The sequence below is a fragment of the Xenopus laevis genome, chromosome 3L (assembly GCF_017654675.1).
Source record: "Xenopus laevis strain J_2021 chromosome 3L, Xenopus_laevis_v10.1, whole genome shotgun sequence".
NCBI classification, from domain to species: Eukaryota; Metazoa; Chordata; class Amphibia; order Anura; family Pipidae; genus Xenopus; species Xenopus laevis.
Window position 1 is genome coordinate 56263448 of NC_054375.1, and position 18736 is coordinate 56282183.

At 37.2% G+C, this 18736-nt stretch overlaps 1 protein-coding gene across 2 annotated transcripts in view; it reads left to right on the forward strand.

The window, feature by feature from the left end:
- The first annotated feature begins 1877 nt into the window (after positions 1 to 1877).
- Positions 1878 to 18736, forward strand: part of chpt1.L (choline phosphotransferase 1 L homeolog) — a 22080-nt gene continuing 5221 nt past the window's right edge. The window contains exons 1-8 of one of the 2 annotated variants that reach the window (XM_018251227.2): positions 1878 to 2223; positions 9219 to 9366; positions 9830 to 9971; positions 10949 to 11033; positions 14330 to 14461; positions 14547 to 14705; positions 15172 to 15297; positions 16199 to 16309. In XM_018251227.2, coding sequence (XP_018106716.1) covers positions 1951 to 2223; positions 9219 to 9366; positions 9830 to 9971; positions 10949 to 11033; positions 14330 to 14461; positions 14547 to 14705; positions 15172 to 15297; positions 16199 to 16309 — 1176 coding nt within the window. In that variant the 5' untranslated portion in view covers positions 1878 to 1950. 2 annotated transcript variants of the gene reach the window in all.

Consider the following 18736-nt stretch of genomic DNA (forward strand, 5'->3'; position numbering starts at 1 on the left):
CTCTAAATGCCAGATACTTTGGTAAACCTATGAACAATGGCCACCAAACTGTTTGGAGGAACCCTGGCAATCATATTTAGGGTGCTTTTTCTTGGTGTGTAACGATACATGGGTGATATGGTGCTGAGAAGTTGAAGGTTTGAGGCAATTTTCACATATTTCACCAAAACTGACAATTGTGGGAAAGCCTTGCGACTCAGTAGTTTGGAGCAGAAAGGCATGGGTACCCATTTTAGATTCAGTAGAATGTGTACTTTCCAAAAATATATGGGTTTTGGGGGTAAACATATATTTCTGTGTTTTTACCCCACAAAAATGCAGTCAATGTGTTTGATTTTTCATTAGCTGAAGTTACCCACGGGACTGTTTGTATGCGCTAACTTCATTTTGGGGCCTCTAAATGCCAGATACTTTGGTAAACCTATGAACAATGGCCACCAAAATGTTCAGAGGAACCCTGGCAATCATATTTAGGGTGCTTTTTCTTAGTACATAATGATACATGGGTGATATGGTGCTGGGAAGTTGAAGGTTTGAGGCAATTTTCACATATTTCACCAAAACCGACAATTTTGGGAAAGCCTTGCGACTCAGTAGTTTGGAGCAGAAAGGCATGGGTACCCATTTTAGATTCTGTAGAATGTGTACTTTCCAAAAATATATGGGTTTGGGGGGTAAACATATATTTCTGTGTTTTTACCCCACAAAAAATGCAGTCAATGTGTTGATTTCTCAGTAGCTGAAGTAAAGTCCTGATCAATTTGGATGTGCTAACTTCATATTGGTGTCTCTAAATGCCAGATACTTTGGTAAACCTATGCATAATGGGTATCAAACTGTTCAGTGGACCCCTGGCAATCATATTTCAGGTGCTTTTTCTTGGTACCTAATATAGTTTGGGATATGCGGAGCAGCAAAATAAAACCTTTGCAATGATTTTTCAGAATTTTGAATTTTTTTTTGAAAAACCGCTATGTTCAGACAAGCTTTTATGTTTGGTAGTTGGGATTAGAGAGACATAGTTACCCATTTTGTAATCGGCAGAATGTGTACTTTTCAAAAATGCATGGTTTTCTGGGGTAAACCTACGGTTTCAGGAGTTTTTGCCTTGGAATCTAAAGCATGCCGTTTTCTGCCTTAGTGCTTTCAAAATTCGGCAATATACTGCCGGGAGTTTTTGAGGTACAGAAGTCCTAAATCTCCCTAAAACTATACATATCTGGTATTGGCACGTTCGAGAGACATAAGGCTTTCCAAATCAGTTGGATTTTCATCCGTAAAATGAAATATTTTTCTGGTATAAATTGATATACGATGAAAAATGGTAATTTTTCATTTTTTTTTGGTATTTAGCACTATAAATTTTTTTGCACAGGTGGAAATACATGAAAACTCAGGCAGATTTAGAAAGCTCAGTTTCTACCGAAAAAAACAATGTATAGTTTTCCTAGGTAAACTATAGGTTTCCCCTCAGAAAATGCCCCTAAAGTGAGAGAGCACAAAATGTTTCAAAAACGGCTGGCATTTCGCGTAACCAAAATGTGAAATTCTGCTGGCACTTAAAGGGTTAAACAGTCACCTACAAGTTAGAAAATAAAAGCAAAGCGCTGATTGGTTGCTATGGGCAACATCTCCAGAAATCTCTCCAGATATTTATCTCCAGTGAGTGTAGTAGTAACTCATTGGCCCCATAGTTCTCTCAGCGAAACGTCTGCATTCTCCTAGTCGTGGCGCTAATATATGTTCGAACACACACAACCCTGCGAATAAAAATGAATTAGACTGCTAGGCATTAGTTGATGATCCGTACTGATCACCTATACACACAGCCAACAAGCGGAGCACTTCCCGCTTCTAGTTTTAACATTTACCACGTGACGATGACGGCCCTACGTCACGTGCGAGTGAAGTCACCGGAGGACGAATCGCTAGTAGGAACTGTTCGCAATCATGGGTCTGGCTGAGGGGTTGGCAGCGAGGATGGCGCCCCACCTGTACATACAGGAGCCCCTGAGCGCCCAGCAACTGAAGAAGCTGGAGGAACACAAATACAGCGCTTCCGGGCGCTCTCTCGTCGAGCCACCCATGCAGGTGTATTGGAACTGGCTGGTGGAGAAGGTGCCGCTGTGGCTGGCACCCAATACTATCACTATGGTGGGACTGCTGCTCAACGTCCTCTCCACACTTATACTTGTCTGTTACTGCCCGACTGCAACTGAGGGGGTGAGTTAGGATCTGCCTGCAGGGTGGGAGCAAGAGTTTGGGCTGAGGCCGCTGTTACGTATGGAAGGGCTTAGCAGGATATATGTTATATATGGGCGTTAGGTACGAGATGGGACACTGCCCTGTATGATCCATGGGAATGTAGCTGCAAATCATGCCTTGCTATGTGTTGCCTCCAAAATTCCTCTTATTAACAGGATTGCTTTCACTTTCATTACATTTTCATTATGGACGTGGATTATGTTGCCTAGTTTTGTACGAGTCTGCTCATTTGTACTTCTAATTCAGAATGGGATCTGTAATATTGCCCCTCTGATTGCAGACACACCAGGGAAATACAGCCTAAATAAATAACTGAAGCTTTCTCTCAATGGCCACCTTTAGTATCAGTTAAAGGGGGTGATCACCTTTGCAATAACTTTTAGTATTCAGAGACCGTTTGCAATTGGTTTTCATTTGTTATTATTGAAGGTTTATACGTTATTTATAGGGATGCACTGAATCCAGGATTCGGCCAAATCCTTCTGCCCGGCCGAACTGAAACCGAATCCTAATTTGCATATGCAAATTAGGGGCAGGGAGGGAAATTGCGTGACTTTTTGGCACAAAACAAGGAAGTAAAAAATGTTTTCCCCCTCCCAACCCTATGCATATGCAAATTAGGATTTGGGTCGGTATTCAGCCAAATCTTTTGCGAAGGATTCGGGGGTTCGGCCGAATCCAAAATAGTGAATTCGCTGCATCCCTAGTTATTTCGCTTTTTATTCAGCTGCTCTTCAATTTGCATTTTAAGCAGACTAGTAACTAGGGTCCAAATTATCCTAGCAACCATGCACTGATTTAAATACGAGACTGGAATATGAATAGGAGTCGGCCTGAATAGAAAGATGAGCAGTAAAAAGTAGCAAGAACAATACATTTGTAGCCTTAAAAAGCATTTCCTTTTTAGAAGGGGTCATTTGAAAAGCTGCAAATAGTCAGAAGAAAATAGGCAAATAACTATAAAACTATAGAAAACAAATAATAAAAACCAATTGAAAAGACCTGGCCATTCTATAACATACTAAAAGTTTTAAAGGGGTAGTTCAGCTTTGAGTTAACGTTTAGTATGATTTAGAGAGTGATATCCTGAGACAATTGGCAATTGTTCGTTTATTATTATTTGTGGTTTTTGAGTTCTTTCACTTTTTATTCAGCAGCTCTCCTGGTTTGTAATTTCAGCAATCTGTTGCTTGGGTTCAAATTACCCTAGCAACCATGCACTGATTTAAATACAAGACTGGAATATGGACAGGAGATGGCCAAAATAGAAAGATGACTAACAAAATGTAGCAATAAAAGTAAATTTGTAGCCCTTTGTTTTTAGACAAATTAAAAAAAAACTATAAAAAATGAATGAAGACCAATTGAAAAGTTAATTCGAATTGGCCATTTTGTAACATGCTAAAAGCTAAAGTAAAGGTGAACCACCCTTTAATCCAGTATAGAGGTTGGTGTAACTGACTAATAAATGTTTCTTTTTTTGCACAATTTTCCATCCCCAACTGTCTGAACTTAGTATTACTGCAGAGTCTGGCACTTTAACTAGCTAAATTGTATGGGCATGGAGAGTCTGATCTGTCAGGCATGTTGGGGTGGTAAATAGTAAAGCATATCATTGGTGATGCACTCCTTATTTAAATATCAACATTTACATATGTGGTGCTCACTGCAGGGTTCCTTAGTAGATACCCAAACATATATAGATAACTGTTAAAACAGCAGGGCACTCAGAGTACTTTGGTATAAGGAAAGTTTTATTGTTAAAAAAAACTCATTTTGACCCTCACTCAAAATGAGTGAGGGTCAAAATGAAAAAAAGGCCATATTGAAAAAAAGTAGGATTCTACTGAAGCAAATAAGTGACCCCAAATCTTATCTAACTGACTTTCTGGCAGGCCTGTCAGATGTATCCAGGTCCCCCCCCCAGTTTTGGAACTGATGATCTAAATGCTGTAGTCATGTCCTATCGTCAGCATTAGAACAAGAGAGAGAAAAGTGAATCTGCTGATGCATCCAGTCTCTCTGTGACATTCACAGGCCAGGACATGACAGGCAACAGGCCCCACCCACTTAACTTTCAGGTCCATTTATTGTAGTTAAAAAGATCAGTGCGTGGCCAGGTTGAGCAATATATTCCTGTTTGCCTTCTTATCCTTGTTCTTTTGGGCTGTTTGTTCGGTTCAGTTTTATGGCTGCATTTCTCCCCAAATCAATTGTTTTTCCAGTTGTGTAAATGCACAGGTTCCAAGAGCTGTTTGTTGTCTATGCATGGCTGCTTACCTGGAAGGGCAAGGTCTAAAGCCTTTGAAAGGAACCTGTGCCCTCCCTCATTCCACTGCAAGGCTGCACGACTTGTCATTCCTGAATGATTTGTTCATTACCGTGACTCTACAGATAAAAGCAGCACTGCTCCGTACACAATCTCACTACTCGTTTATTTGAAGCGCACCAATAAAATCTGCTCGTATTTTGAGAAGTGAGCAGGCTGGTGCTGTGACCAAACAGAGCATTCCTTATTACTACATTCACTGCTTATGGAAGCTGGCTTGTATATGACAAATGAAAAAAAATAAATACCGGTGTTTTTTAAGGGGCAGACTTTAAAGGGCACCTGTTGAGCAAAAATATTATCCCCAACCAAAGGTGCGGGCTAATAGAGCCCACACTCCGGTTGGGGGTAATAGTTTTTTTAAAATTGCCCTCAGCCAGCACTAGGATACTCGCACAAGGAACGAGCTCCCAGTACGAGTGGCCATGTTTTACATAGGGCATGCGCATAATGAGCAAGTTACGGCATTCATTTGTGGTGTGGGTGCCCCAACATGGCCTCTCATACTGGGAGCTCCCTCCAGGTGCAGGTGGCTTAGCTCTGGGGGGGATTTAAATAAAAAAAACGACTGTTACCCCCAACTGGAGTGTGGCCTCTATTAGCCAGCACCTTTGGTTGGGGATAATATTTTTACCCAACAGCAACAGGTGCTCTTTAAGTTAACTTCTGTATGTTATAGAATAGCTACAAACGTATTATTGTTATTGCTACTTGTGATTAATCCTATTCATATTCCACTCTCTTATTCTAATTAGCACATGGATATTTTGGACCAGATTGCTGAAATGTACACTAGAAAGCTGCTGATTAAAAAGTTAAATATCTCAAAAACTACAAATAATGAAATCCAGTTACAAATTTGTTCAGAATATCACTCTGTATGTCATACTAAAAGATAATTTAAAGGTGAAAAAATCCGTTAAGGTAATAGCTACATAGACCAAACTCTAAAAGGAGAGTGAGAGCGTTTACATCCACTCTATCACATTCAGCAAGTGTCACAAGCACATATAAATCACAATATTTATAGTTGGAATGCCTCATTTATAAACACATTGGAAAGCACAGGCCTTTATTTGCAATTGGTTAAAGGCTTGCTCAATGTACTTATCATTGCACAATATTTTGTGCTTACAATGCATTTAAGCAAAAATGCTTCTCAAACACATGGAATTAGTGCCTGTGTGCAAGCCCCTGACAATGTACTTTTACTTCCTCTTTAATAGTTTTCTACATCTAACTCTATAAATCAGTACTTTCAGTGCATGTTCTTTTAAACAAAAAAATAAAATCTCCATATAAAGAAAAGGACAAGAAGCTTTAAAGGTGGTCAGTGGGCTAACAATTAGGGCCCACTGGGAGGAGGACCCTGCTATTTTAGTAATATGAGGCCCCTTAATTACAAATAGGGTTGTTATTACATATAAATACATATAAAACACTTTCATTTATTAGTGTTAATGGCCCTTTAAACACCGGGGGCTGCCAGCCACCATCCCCCAGTGAGAAAAATCTCAAACCTTTTGCCCCAGGCCAATGTACTTCTTCTATAACAAAGGTATGTGCGTCACTGAGTGTTACTTGCACAGCTTTGGTCTGGGTGAATGCACAGTATAGTAATTATTGGAACTAGTAATAAACCCTACATGTGCCTACCTGAAATCTGCAGAAGGAACACCTAGGATTCGGTTTGGGATTTGTCTAAGATTTGTCTTTTTTTCAGCAGGATTAGGCCGAATCCAAGTGCCTGGCCAAACCGAATCCAAAAACAATCAAGGACAACAAACAAGGAAGTCAAAAAATGTTTGCTTTTTTTTTCCCTCTATCTTCCCCTCATTCCCTAATTTGCATGTGTAAGAGCAAATATTTTTTGACTTTCTTGTTTGTGTGACGAAAAGTTGCGTGATATTTTTGGATTCGGTTCAGTATTCACCCGAATCTTTCACAAAATATTCTGAATTCGCTGAATCCTAAAATAGTGGATTTGGTGCATCCCTACTAGGCACCCAAAAAAATGGTGAGCTCTTCATATTCCCCAAGTTGGGCAAATGTTAGGTGTCATGTTAGGTGTCTGCAATAAAAGGTGAAGCCCTAGGAAGGTTCAGGTTAGATGGAGACTTATAACTGATAAGCTGTAACAGCGTTTGCAGAACAAACACTGTGTCATGGTCTATCTATACGAATCTGCTAAAATGTGTGTGGTTGTTTCTTTGCACTTCAGCATTTTGTTGAAGCATATCTATCATCACACACCTTTACAGCTGTTGGAAAAATGTAGTAGAAAATTCATTTATGCATTAAATTCAAGCCATTTTCTAATTCAGCATAGGCTCTTCTCATGCTCTGAATTTCAAGTGCAGTTCCTTTCTTTCCAGAAGAGTTCCGGGAGCACAACTGACCCATTTTGTTTTTTCATTTGACTTTTGAAATGACACACGAGGTTTCTTGGCCAATAGAATACTGTGAATGCCTTTTTTTTATAGAGCTGCAATTTGGGACAAAAGCAAACTAAACCCAGTGCATAATACTACCGGTATGGGACCTGTTATCCAGAATGCTCGGGACCTGGGGTTTTCTGGATTACGGATCTTTCTGAAATTTGGATCTTCAAACCTTAAATCTACTAGAAAACATTGAATAAACCCACTAGACTGGTTTTGGAGCTTTCTGGATAACGGGTTTCTGGCTAAGGCATCCCATACCTGCACTATCTAAAAGACTAGAAATGGCCAGATTGGAATATTTTCTGATCCAGCCTAAACATTCATGCTCTGTCTCACACTTCAGAGATTTGTTTTTTAGCAGTACAAGTCTTTAGAAAGTTTTTAGGAGCACTTACTGACCATTGCATAATACCACTTGCAACCCACCTGTTTTACTGTTAACTCAAGTAGCTTTGCTAAAAATGCTGATCCCAGTGATCGTGAGAGTTCACAGTCGCTGGAGGCAAATGCATTTTACGCACACGCCTTTAGATCATTGCAAGCTTTCAGGTCTGTATATCAGTTATGCTGACCAAACAAAATGGGTTCAAACACGTTATTCTAGAAAATAACCTTTGCTCTGCAGAAGCAATAAAAAACATCAGCATTAAAGGCAAAGAGATAAATATATATATAGGTGATACCCGCACTCCGTCACCAAATTCCGTTATTCAGGTGCTTGGTCAAAGAATATATATAAATAGCTTTGTAGAGGACCAGCACACCGTTTTCAAAAATTACAAATATTTATTGTCACATCACAGTTCCTCCAACGTTTTGGCCCACTTTGGGGCCTTTATCAAGGATAAATGACAATAAATATATAGTTGGTTGCAGGGGTAGGTAGTAATAGTAAAAACAGAACAATAATAAAGAAATATGGAATTACTGTATTAATAAAAAATGTATCTGATACAAACCCTGGTTATGTGGCTTATGATTAATATAGGTGTACACTGCCCCTTTTATGTTCAAGTTAATTTCTGAATGTTGAAATTAAATATACAGGGGGGGAAAAAAACCTAAGATGTGGTTAAAAACTACCAAATCTGTTGTACAGTACAATAAAACAGTACAAGCATTCTGATAAATATAATGGTGGGAAATGTTGGTAAGTTCTTAATTCTAAAAGTGTCCAAAATTTTAAAAGTGTTGAAAGTGCGACAAATGCAAGGCAGGAATCTGGTTAAAACATTATTTTGAAAATACATTTTCCAAGTGTGTAGAGTGGCAGAAATCTGTGAATATAGCATATTTACAGCACTTTTTTAAAAAAAAATTCTTTACACATACAATTATGAATTTCACCCAGTGAGTTTTGGTTATTTTGGTATACATGATGTTGCTTTGTAACATGGAGGCTGAAAACAATTATATAGTGAATAAAGTACCCCATATTGTAAAATATAAGGATATTATAAGTCACCAAGGAGTTTCATGACCATATAAACGGCCTTGTGCTTTTAAACTGGTCATGGAACCCCAAGGTTACTTCTAATATCCTCATATTTTCCAACAAGGGGTACTTTATTTATTATAATACACAATTTTTTGTGTCATGTACCAAAAATTACATCACTACTCACCGTTTATAACTGATGACATCACTAGTCACCGTTTATAAGGATATGATTTACAGGATATCCATGGCTTTTGTGTATTATATCAATTATATCTATATCTTCTATTTAATCAATGCTAGGATGTAGTCCAGTGTGGCAGTCGTTCAGGGGACAAGGATATGATTCATGGCACTGTTTCAACTGGAAAATTGCAATATGTTTGTTTCAGAGGTTACCTCTGAAAGGCCTCTCTGATCCTCTGGTACTATCAACACAGACGGCACAAGTACTGCCAAAGAAAGCAAGTTCTGGATTATGTTCACAAGGACTAATTTTCCTTGCAGCTTCTCTTCTAGTGTGTGACAAGCTAGATGCCACGGTCATCTACTTTGATCTATGCCATGCATTGCTAAGTAAACAAATGTCTGGTGAACTATAGAATCTACTGTACCTTTAATATTTTATTTTCATGCATGCACCAGAGATTTTGCGTAAAAAATCAGCCTGTATACATATTTTTCTATATAAATATATTTTTTAGCAACCAGTGACTTAAGTGCACTTATATTTTCCTCCTAGGCTCCATTTTGGACATACCTTCTTTGCGCCATAGGACTTTTTGTTTATCAGTCATTGGATGCAATTGATGGAAAACAGGCTCGAAGGACAAATAGCAGCTCGCCTCTCGGTGAAATGTTTGATCATGGATGTGACTCCATCTCCATAGGTGATCTGTTCTCTTGGCTGATTTAACCTATGTGCATCATTACAAAGGGGCTGTAGAGAAGGGAAGCCTATAGTAGCATGCAGCAATGCATAAGCAAGGATGTTATCTGTGCTGTATGGGCACAGGGACCAACCCCATGACATAATAGAGAGCAATTCAACATTTTATATTAGGGATTTAGTTAGTATATTTCACCCTGGGTGCTAATTTGTTTTGTTTAAATGCCTTGCTGTATATTTCTGCGACTGGAAGAAACAGAAATGTGCTTTGTGTAGAGAGATTAGTATTAACACGGAATAGTTTGGTACCTTAAAATAATAGCAGCAAAGCCACCAACAATTCATATTTATTTGACCATTATTTTTAGGAAAACAGACGTTTCAGTATTTCCTGTTGTTTTGTAATGGCCTTTCTCACTATGAAGGCTTTTCTTAATTTTAAAAATGTTTTTTCTTCCTTGCAGTATTTGTCAATCTGGGGACAATCGCTGCGGTCCGGCTTGGAACCCTTCCTGGATGGATGTTCTACTGTTGCTTTGTGGGCATGTTCATGTTTTACTGTGCTCAGTGGCAGACCTATGTATGTGGCACTCTGAAGTTTGGCATGTGAGTATGCTTCAGAATATTCAGCCCTTTACACATCAGATATTTAATATTTACCTTATTATAGTTAGGGCAGATAAGGGCATGACTACAATTTTATTTTTTAATTTGGCATGTTGCACTTGAGGTATTACCCCCATTCATCACGTGATCTAAATTCCATGTGACTGTTTTGGTGAGATTTTACATTGGAAAGTGCCTTGCATAATTTCCTTGACCTTCACATAAAAATCCGTCTGGATGTAATTATGTGTCATTTTTAGTATAGGTCAGCTTGCAGCTGTCCATGAACCATTAGTCTGCAATTTTTACAGAGCGTTGAGAAGTTAAAAAAAATAACGCCCCTTCACTCCTGTAATATGTTATTTAAAATCTCTTCATTGTAGGGACTCTGCATTGAACCTTTTTGGTGTTTTTGGTTGCCTTGCAATTATGCAAGAATATGATTGTTTATGATGGCAGCATAACATGTTGGGGAATGTTATCCAGAATTCTTGGGTGGCTGGGAATTTTCCTGTCTCATTAGTAAGGATACCTTCTGTTAAATGCAAGTAATGAGTTAGGCTGGCCATAGAAGCAAAGATAAAGTCTTCATTTCATACGATTTTCGGACCATGTTTGGATCATCCCGACATTTTTCATAGCATGGCGATCGGTCGTTTAGTCGATCCGACAGATAAGAAGATTTCTATCAGCTAACAATAATATCTCTGTTACTGTCAGATAGTCAATACATGCAATGAGTCACTACCATTTGTCAGACATAACTTTCATATGATTGCTGTTTTTCAATTCATGGCCAGAACATCATCTGATTTGTTATTTTTACTACTTCAAGGATAAATCTGCACGACTATGGCCAGCTTAGTCTTTTCTATATAAAAGAAGGCAAACATAAATGGAAGAAGTTTGTTGCATTCTACTTTAAACTCCTTATCTGTATAAAACCTTACATATTTTTTTCTCTTTTCTTCCTTTAGAATTGATGTCACCGAACTTCAGCTTTCTGTTACAGTAATGTTTCTCATGACGGCAGTTTGTGGCCCAGAATTATGGGACTACGAGGTAAAAAAAAAAAATAAAAAAAATAAGCTCACTATGAAGCAATTCAATGATTGTGTTTTTGTGCTCATCCTTTCTTATACTGATTGCCTATCTAGCACATTATTGTGTATTCTTGAGTAAAGCACCTTATTGGTCAGGTTTAGGTGGCAAATAAGTGCAAAGGGTGTTGCACAGAATATGATGACTATTAAGGGCAAGGTGAAATACTAAGTGGGAACCCAGCTTGCAACCATGTCCAGCAACACACTGGGAGTACTGGGAAATAGTAGCAACCCAAACAGGCAATCAATTGGCTGCCAGTAATAAAGCAGCATTCTCATCATGCACTTTAGGGTGCCTTGCAGTAACAACATGGGACTTACAAGCAAGGTAACACAATGAAGCAGTTGATTTCGTGCATGTGTTAGCAAGAGCTTACAATCTAAAGGATCGTCATTAGATTTCAGCAGTGAATTCCTGTCCTTTGTACTTGTTTGCTTGTGTGCACCATATAGTTTAGTCAGTGGCATGAGTGATAACTCCTGCTGTCACACAGGGTAACAAAAAGTCTCCGGTGTTATCTTAGAAGTCATTTAAATTTCCTGCTTGTTTGTTTTAATTATTCTTTCTATTACTGGGCCACCCTTGCACTTTGTTTTAGTCTTTTTGCTGTTATCAGTGTTTCTGCTAGCAATGGGAGCTGAATCATCCTGTTTAGTGATGATGAAACTTCAGAACCATTAGCTTTACATAACAGCCCTAAAGTCCCAGATATGTGTTTCTAATGATGTTTTATAGAGCTAGTAATGATAAACTCAGAGCTATATTTTAAATATATTTGATTTTAACTTTCCCTTTAAATTTCTACTTGTACCCCTTACTGAACATGTATGTCATGAGGTGATTTAGTTTTTTTGTTTTTTTTCAGCTGAGTGCTCTGAGGTTGATCTCATTACTGCCTTTACTTTGGTGCGGAAATAAATCTTTTCCCTCAGCAGGCCTGCAAAACAAACAGTCTTCATCTGATACATAAGCTTACTTCAAACAAAGGCAGATACTTAGCACTTGTGATACTTGTGATTATGGCTGATTCTCTGAATCAGCTCATATGTTGGCAACAGCCTTTCCCTGTGCCTGCACCCACATCCATTGTGTTACCAACACTTTGTATCAGAACTAAGTTCATATTAAATGTCAGTGTTTAAATGTTGCAAAATAAATCCGCATACAAATGCTGGAGCTTTTTTTACCCTCATGTTTCCAGTGTTTCTGCTAACCTTTTCATGGAAATCTGAGGCAGCGTGCAGGGGATTGCTCAATTGCAGTACACTGTGCATTGCTAGCTATGCTCCTGGGTGCTACCATTTACCTTGCTACAGAAATTCCTGGAGTAGAATGCCTTGCATACCTGATAATTTTAATGATAGGAATCAGTCACATGAGGCCCAAGCTTGTGAGCACTGTTTGCATTTGCCAATGAACACTAGCTTGTAACTGGGCAAATTAAAGGGATGCACGAAATCAATATATTTCACAAAAGATTTGAACAAAGTCCATATTCTAATTTGAATATAAAGATTTGAGAGTAAAAATAGCTTTATGTAAACAAACCATTGTTTTATTCAGATTTAAAATTACTTGGCCTTTAAGTTTTCTGCTAAACTCTAGGCCAAATACTGATTTAAAGCATCCCTAGAATATACTAAATCCGTAGTCTGAATTGCAGCCTTAATCAACTTTTGAGGACTGACCAAGCATGCAAGACTGCTTGGGTTTCTTGCAGTTCCTTTTACTAAAAGTATCCGGTTAAAGCTAATATGTGCTTCAAAAATTGCCTTACATATAAAAAACATACAAGCACATACTAATCTATAGATAATTAAAATGTTCTCTTTTTCACTCTGCTTTCATTGGAAATTCCTGAAGCCTCCATAAGGTAATGAAAAGAATGGGTGTTTAGGCATAAAGAAAATGAGAGATTTCATTTGAAAGCTGAAAACTGTTTTCTATCATCGTAATCTAATTTCTGTCTGAAAGTGCCCCTTTCTCTCTCACTAAACATTTCTCTTTTAATTATCAGTGTCATACTGCATCTGCATAGGTGGCAAATTCTACCTGACTTGATGGAACTAATTCTATCAGAGATTTCTATTTCTACATATAGCTGTTGAAAGGGAGCTGTGTTTTTCCAAGTAGTGCTCTGCTTCTGAATAAAGGATAATAATCATATTGCCAACATACTGTAAGAGAGAATATGGGGTGGACAGTGTATATTCAACCCTCATGCAGCCTTGATATGATCAACTTCAGCGTTCAGCGTGAAGAACACCCAATATAAAATGTCTTAGAATAGTAATAAAATAAGTCATGAGGACCTCCATCAACTGCCATATTCAGTTGGTTAAAGCAGCAGAAAACTCAAATTCACTGGGGGTTGGACGCCAGCAATTAAAAATGCTTTAGTTCTCTCCAGGTTGACAGAAACACACAACACCTGGGAAACTTTCCATCACAGCACTACGAATCAACTTATTTAATTCTCCCTAAAATCCTTTGAACCAAATCCTACGTTTTCAGATTTGACTGTACTGAGAATAGGCCCGGATTAAAAGAAGGTGGTGAAGTAGTGCTCTTATTGAAAGTACCCCAGCCTGGTACATTTTCTCAGGAATAAGAGCGCCAACCTAGGATAGTAAGTGATTTTAGTCACTTGCAAGGGATTATAAAAAATTTTACTAATAGAAGTTACCATCTTCTTTTCACTGAGAAAATCATTGAAAAATATTTTTGGCACAACTGTAGAGCTCACTTTATCTTAAAGGAAAAGAAACACCAAAAAATGAAAGTGATTTTAATGGAATGGCAAGATAATTTACTATTGCCCTGTGTTTGTTTCAGAAACAACTATAGTTTATATAAACAAGCTGCTATGTAGCCATGGAAGCAGCCATTCAAGCACAGTATGAATTGTAGATAACAGAGAAGTTCTTAAGCATCCCATTGTAAACTACAGAGCTTATCTGTTATCTGCTGTGTATCCTGATTTGGCCCCATGAGACTTGGTCGATAGGTGATCTGCCCATGTACTTATGGTGAAATGATCGGACTGGCCCAATTTGGCACAGCTTGTAGGTGGCCAAATTGGACAAGCGTGTCTTTATGTTTATGGCCAGCTTTACATATATCATTCATTCAAATATGGTTTGTATTTTAGCATGTGCTGTTTGATAAATGTAGAATAAAAGATGGCAGAAAATTCTATATACTTTGTATGTTTATTGTTTCTTTTATATAATTCATGTTTTTCTTTTTTAAAGATCCCCTTCACTGGCCTTCCTATGAAAACAATTCCTCTTCTAGGAATAATAGGAGGAACGGTGTATTCCTGCAGTAACTATTTTAGAGTCATTCTCAGCGGAGGAGTGGGTAAAAATGGATCCACAGTTGCAGTAAGTCTACTGGTAATATTGATTGTGGTGGTTATCCAGTTATTAATGCAAATGAAAAAAGAATCGTTATGTCCTTCTCTGACAGGGAACCAGTGTACTATCGCCCGGCTTACATATTGGACTTGTTCTCTTACTGGCATTAATGATTTATAAAAAATCAACGACAAACCTGTTCCTCCAAAATCCATGCCTTTATACATTAGCATTTGGATTTGTGAGTGCTAAAATCACCATTAAGTTAGTGGTAAGTCTGCCATGCTATATTGTACATTTAGCCCCTTGGGTGTGGGAAATTAAATCTGTTTCTAAGCACACAATAATGTTATCTATGAATTACCTCTGTCTTTCTCTATACAGTAGCATACCATCATATATGTTGCACAAGCTGCAGCTTTTTAAATGTAATAATTTTATTAGAGATGCGAGATCAATATGACCCCACGATTTTGTATTTTGAATAATATAATGCCTACTGCAGTCTGTTAATTGATTTGGTCTCCATTGTTAATATTTCCAGCCGTGTGCTGAAATTATACAAGATTTAGTGGGAAATCCATTCTCTATTCTTTTTTAGCTGATCATTGAAACTCCCATACAGTTCAAAATGAACATCCCTACAGTATATGCAAATATGATTTGTTCTCTGTCAGAATAATTCAGAATAATTCAGATTGTAATGTTGATCTTTGCTTTTGCCTTTTTTTAAATAGATAGCTCATATGACTAAAAGTGAAATCTCACTTCAAGACACAGCGTTTATTGGGCCAGGGCTGTTATTCTTCAACCAGTATTTCAACAGCTTCATCGATGAATACATTGTCCTGTGGATAGCAATGGTAAGATATCCTTTTTTTATTTTATTTTATATATATATATATATATATATATATATATATATATATATATATATATATATATATATATATATATATATATATATACACCATTTATAGGAACCAGTTGATTGGTTTAATCAAAACCCTGCAATCCTTTTCAATAATATGTTTGAGGTATATTCTCATCCCTTAAGAGAGAAATATTATATAGTATATCTTGTACTGTAAAATCCCAGTTAGAAACTATTGTACACTGATACTGGGAGTGTAATGTTTCCATAATGATAGTTTGGCTGGAAGCCCAAAAAAGAAATAAAGTAGGGCTGGGACATTCCTTAAGCAATAATTATTGGTCATCATATGACAAATCCAGCAGCCCAGCCTCTGTTTGAGTGTAGTACAGGTACTTTGCTGTGTAATAGATACACTGACATTTTTAAAGGGAAACATACGCTGCTTTTTCTATAAAACTGTGGGTAATACAAGAGAACACACATTTTGAAATACTTTTATGTTCTCTCTCAGAACAGGCTGTAATAAAAACTGTTTCCAGTTGAGCTTTTGGACATGTAGGAGGCACATTTAAAGCAAAGTAGCATACATTAGACATATACAAAGGTAAAATTAATATGTAGGTGTAGTGGTGCTTTAAAATATCCTGATCAGCAGTGCTACCAATGTATAACAGCTCTTTTACATATAGGTGTTTGTTCTAATAGGATTAATCACAATGCTGTATACAAACTGGCTATATTTGAAGCTTTTCATGTAACACATGCACCAAACGGCTAGCTTTGTAGGAAGAGCCCATGTGACACATTGCTGCCATTGATTCTTGGGTGCAGATATATATTGTTTTTAGACGACTAAAGAAAGTTTATTTTTATTCTGTATTTTGCAGGTTATTTCTTTTGCGGACTTGCTGAGATACTGCATAAGTGTTTGCCTGCAAATTGCAACACATCTGCGAATATCTGTCTTCAGAATCTCCTCTAATCAAGCTGCTGAGCAGGTTCAAACCCAAAAACAAAAACTCACTGACTAACTGCCCAAAAGGAGGAAAAGAAACAGAAAAGGGTTGCCTAGAATAAATGATTTTCCTGCTATACTCACCTTGATATAACCAACCATCAGAGGAGATTTAATTACTAGTCATGTAATTATACTAAATATTATTAAATATAAGCAAGTCCCTTCAGATTGTATTGCTGGGCCATAATCGTTATTAGACCCAGATTCTGAGGAAAGACTGTATTTGCTTGTTAATTAACTGTCGGTGTTTTTTTGACCGACTATTGTGATTTTATTTAAAATTTATATGAACAGTGTAACTAGGAGTTATTGGAAAGACTTTGCCATTTTCAAACATATACTGCAGCTGTGCATCATTCAGAACCTCATTGGGCCCTCAAGTAGCCAGTATGGGTAAAACATTTTTAGGTACATTTTTCTTCTTTTGACAGATTCCGTCACACTGACATTAATCTAATGCTACTAATGCTGCTAATTTTTTTTAAAAAAATAGTCATAAAGTCTGTTGTATTTAGTGAAGTTGAATGCTACTTCTACATTGATTTTCTTGCCAATCTGTAGGGACTTGCTTCTAAATGAACTCATTTAATTTATTTTAATTACATAAGCATATTTAATTTCTACTAATTTATTTCTTTTCCTCTTTATGGGCATTTGAAATTCTGTTGTTTAAACAATGCACGGGAATTCCTATCCCACCTGTATTCTAATGCAGTTATTTATTTCAGAGATTTAGTACAAACTTTGTTTTACAAACCTTCAACCAAAAATAAGAAAAAAAAATGACTGTGAATCATTTTGGGACCAACAGTATATTTTTTCCCATAAAATACTGGAATATTAGAGTAAATTTATTATATGATTTAAGAGAAGCATTGTTATATTGCAGAAATCAATATTTTTAACAAATGAATTTTTTTTTTTTTTTTTAAACCAAGTGCCTTTATTGCAGCCTTCTTTGTAGCGCTGTTATTTTGTTATGCTATTAAGGATATTTTTAAACAGAAGAGTTGTTAAGTTTTATTTTTTTTTTTAATTCCTGTTTGTTAATAAATATTTTATTATCTATAGGTCAGTGTCTTTGTTTCAAGTTCTCTACAGCCAGGTCATATTTTTTTTCCAACAAAAAAAATTTGCCAGTTGAAGGATAGGATAGGTTAAAATTATACTACACAAAAACAATCATTACATACAAGTTATGTGTTTCTTATTAATGCTCAGTGCTGCTACATTACTCATAGTAACAACTCATCTCAGTTCCATCTCATATATAAAACCCATGGCCTATTATCTTCTGTCTTTACATAGCCATGGAATCTGGTAGAGACATTTAAAGGAACCATAACACCAAAAAAGCTAAAGTGTTTTATATGCATGTAAATATAATGTACTATCCCCCTGCACCAGTAAAAATTTGATTACTTCAAGTGAGAAAAAACCCCCACAATCTATGTTTGGTGCTAAATAGCTATACAGTCTCATAGTACATTATGCGTAACTAATCATAAATCAGCATAGAGATATGTTCCAAGTAGAACTGGCTTCTAAGCAGCTATGCTGAGTGCATCATTACTAAATACTATTTAGCCTTGCAGCATTGTTATTTAATGGTATCAGTATTAAAGGAATGAAATGACACACCCCTAGGCAGTGTGTATTAGACAACCTGCAGATGGGCATTTATTGGAGCACTGCCTTCTGTCTGCTGGAATGAAGAATCGCCTGCGCTAATGCACTCACGGCCCTTCGATTTCCAAAGTTGCCCGAAGTTGCCTCACAAGGAAACTTCGGGCGACTTCGGAGATCGAAGTGCCGCGAATGCATTAGCGCAGACGATTCTTCATTCAAGCAAATGGAAGGCAGTTCGGAGAGATTGTCGCCATGCAGAAGAGGCGATTAGTCATCAGGCGACTAAATCTCCCCGAATCTGCTCGTCTGCCCCAACCCTTAAAGGACTGCTTTTCTGGACAAATAGAAAATTAGTAAAAAGGATTAAATGAGTAAAAAGGAATGCTGTTCTACAGAGGAATCATTTATTTACAATAAACTCCGTAAACTGCTAAAAATCCCATGGTTGTAGAGACTAGTCAGTTCCCATTTATATATAAGCTGTTTTATCATTTTGACTGTTATGGGTACAACAAGGCAGAATAAAATGGAATCCATAAGTTCATGCAGTTAGCAGATCTGATCTTTAGTCTATAGTATTTTTTCCCCCTACATGCAATGTGCATTTTTAAGCGGTATGCATTCAAAATACACAAAAATAGATAAATGCCTGTTGGATTCAAAAAATTGCAAACAATATCTATAAACCGGATTTAACATGCATTTGAATAGACGCTAATGAATAAGGCCGTATGTAGGAGGCCATACCAACAGTCATGACTTTTAATGTTTCCATTTG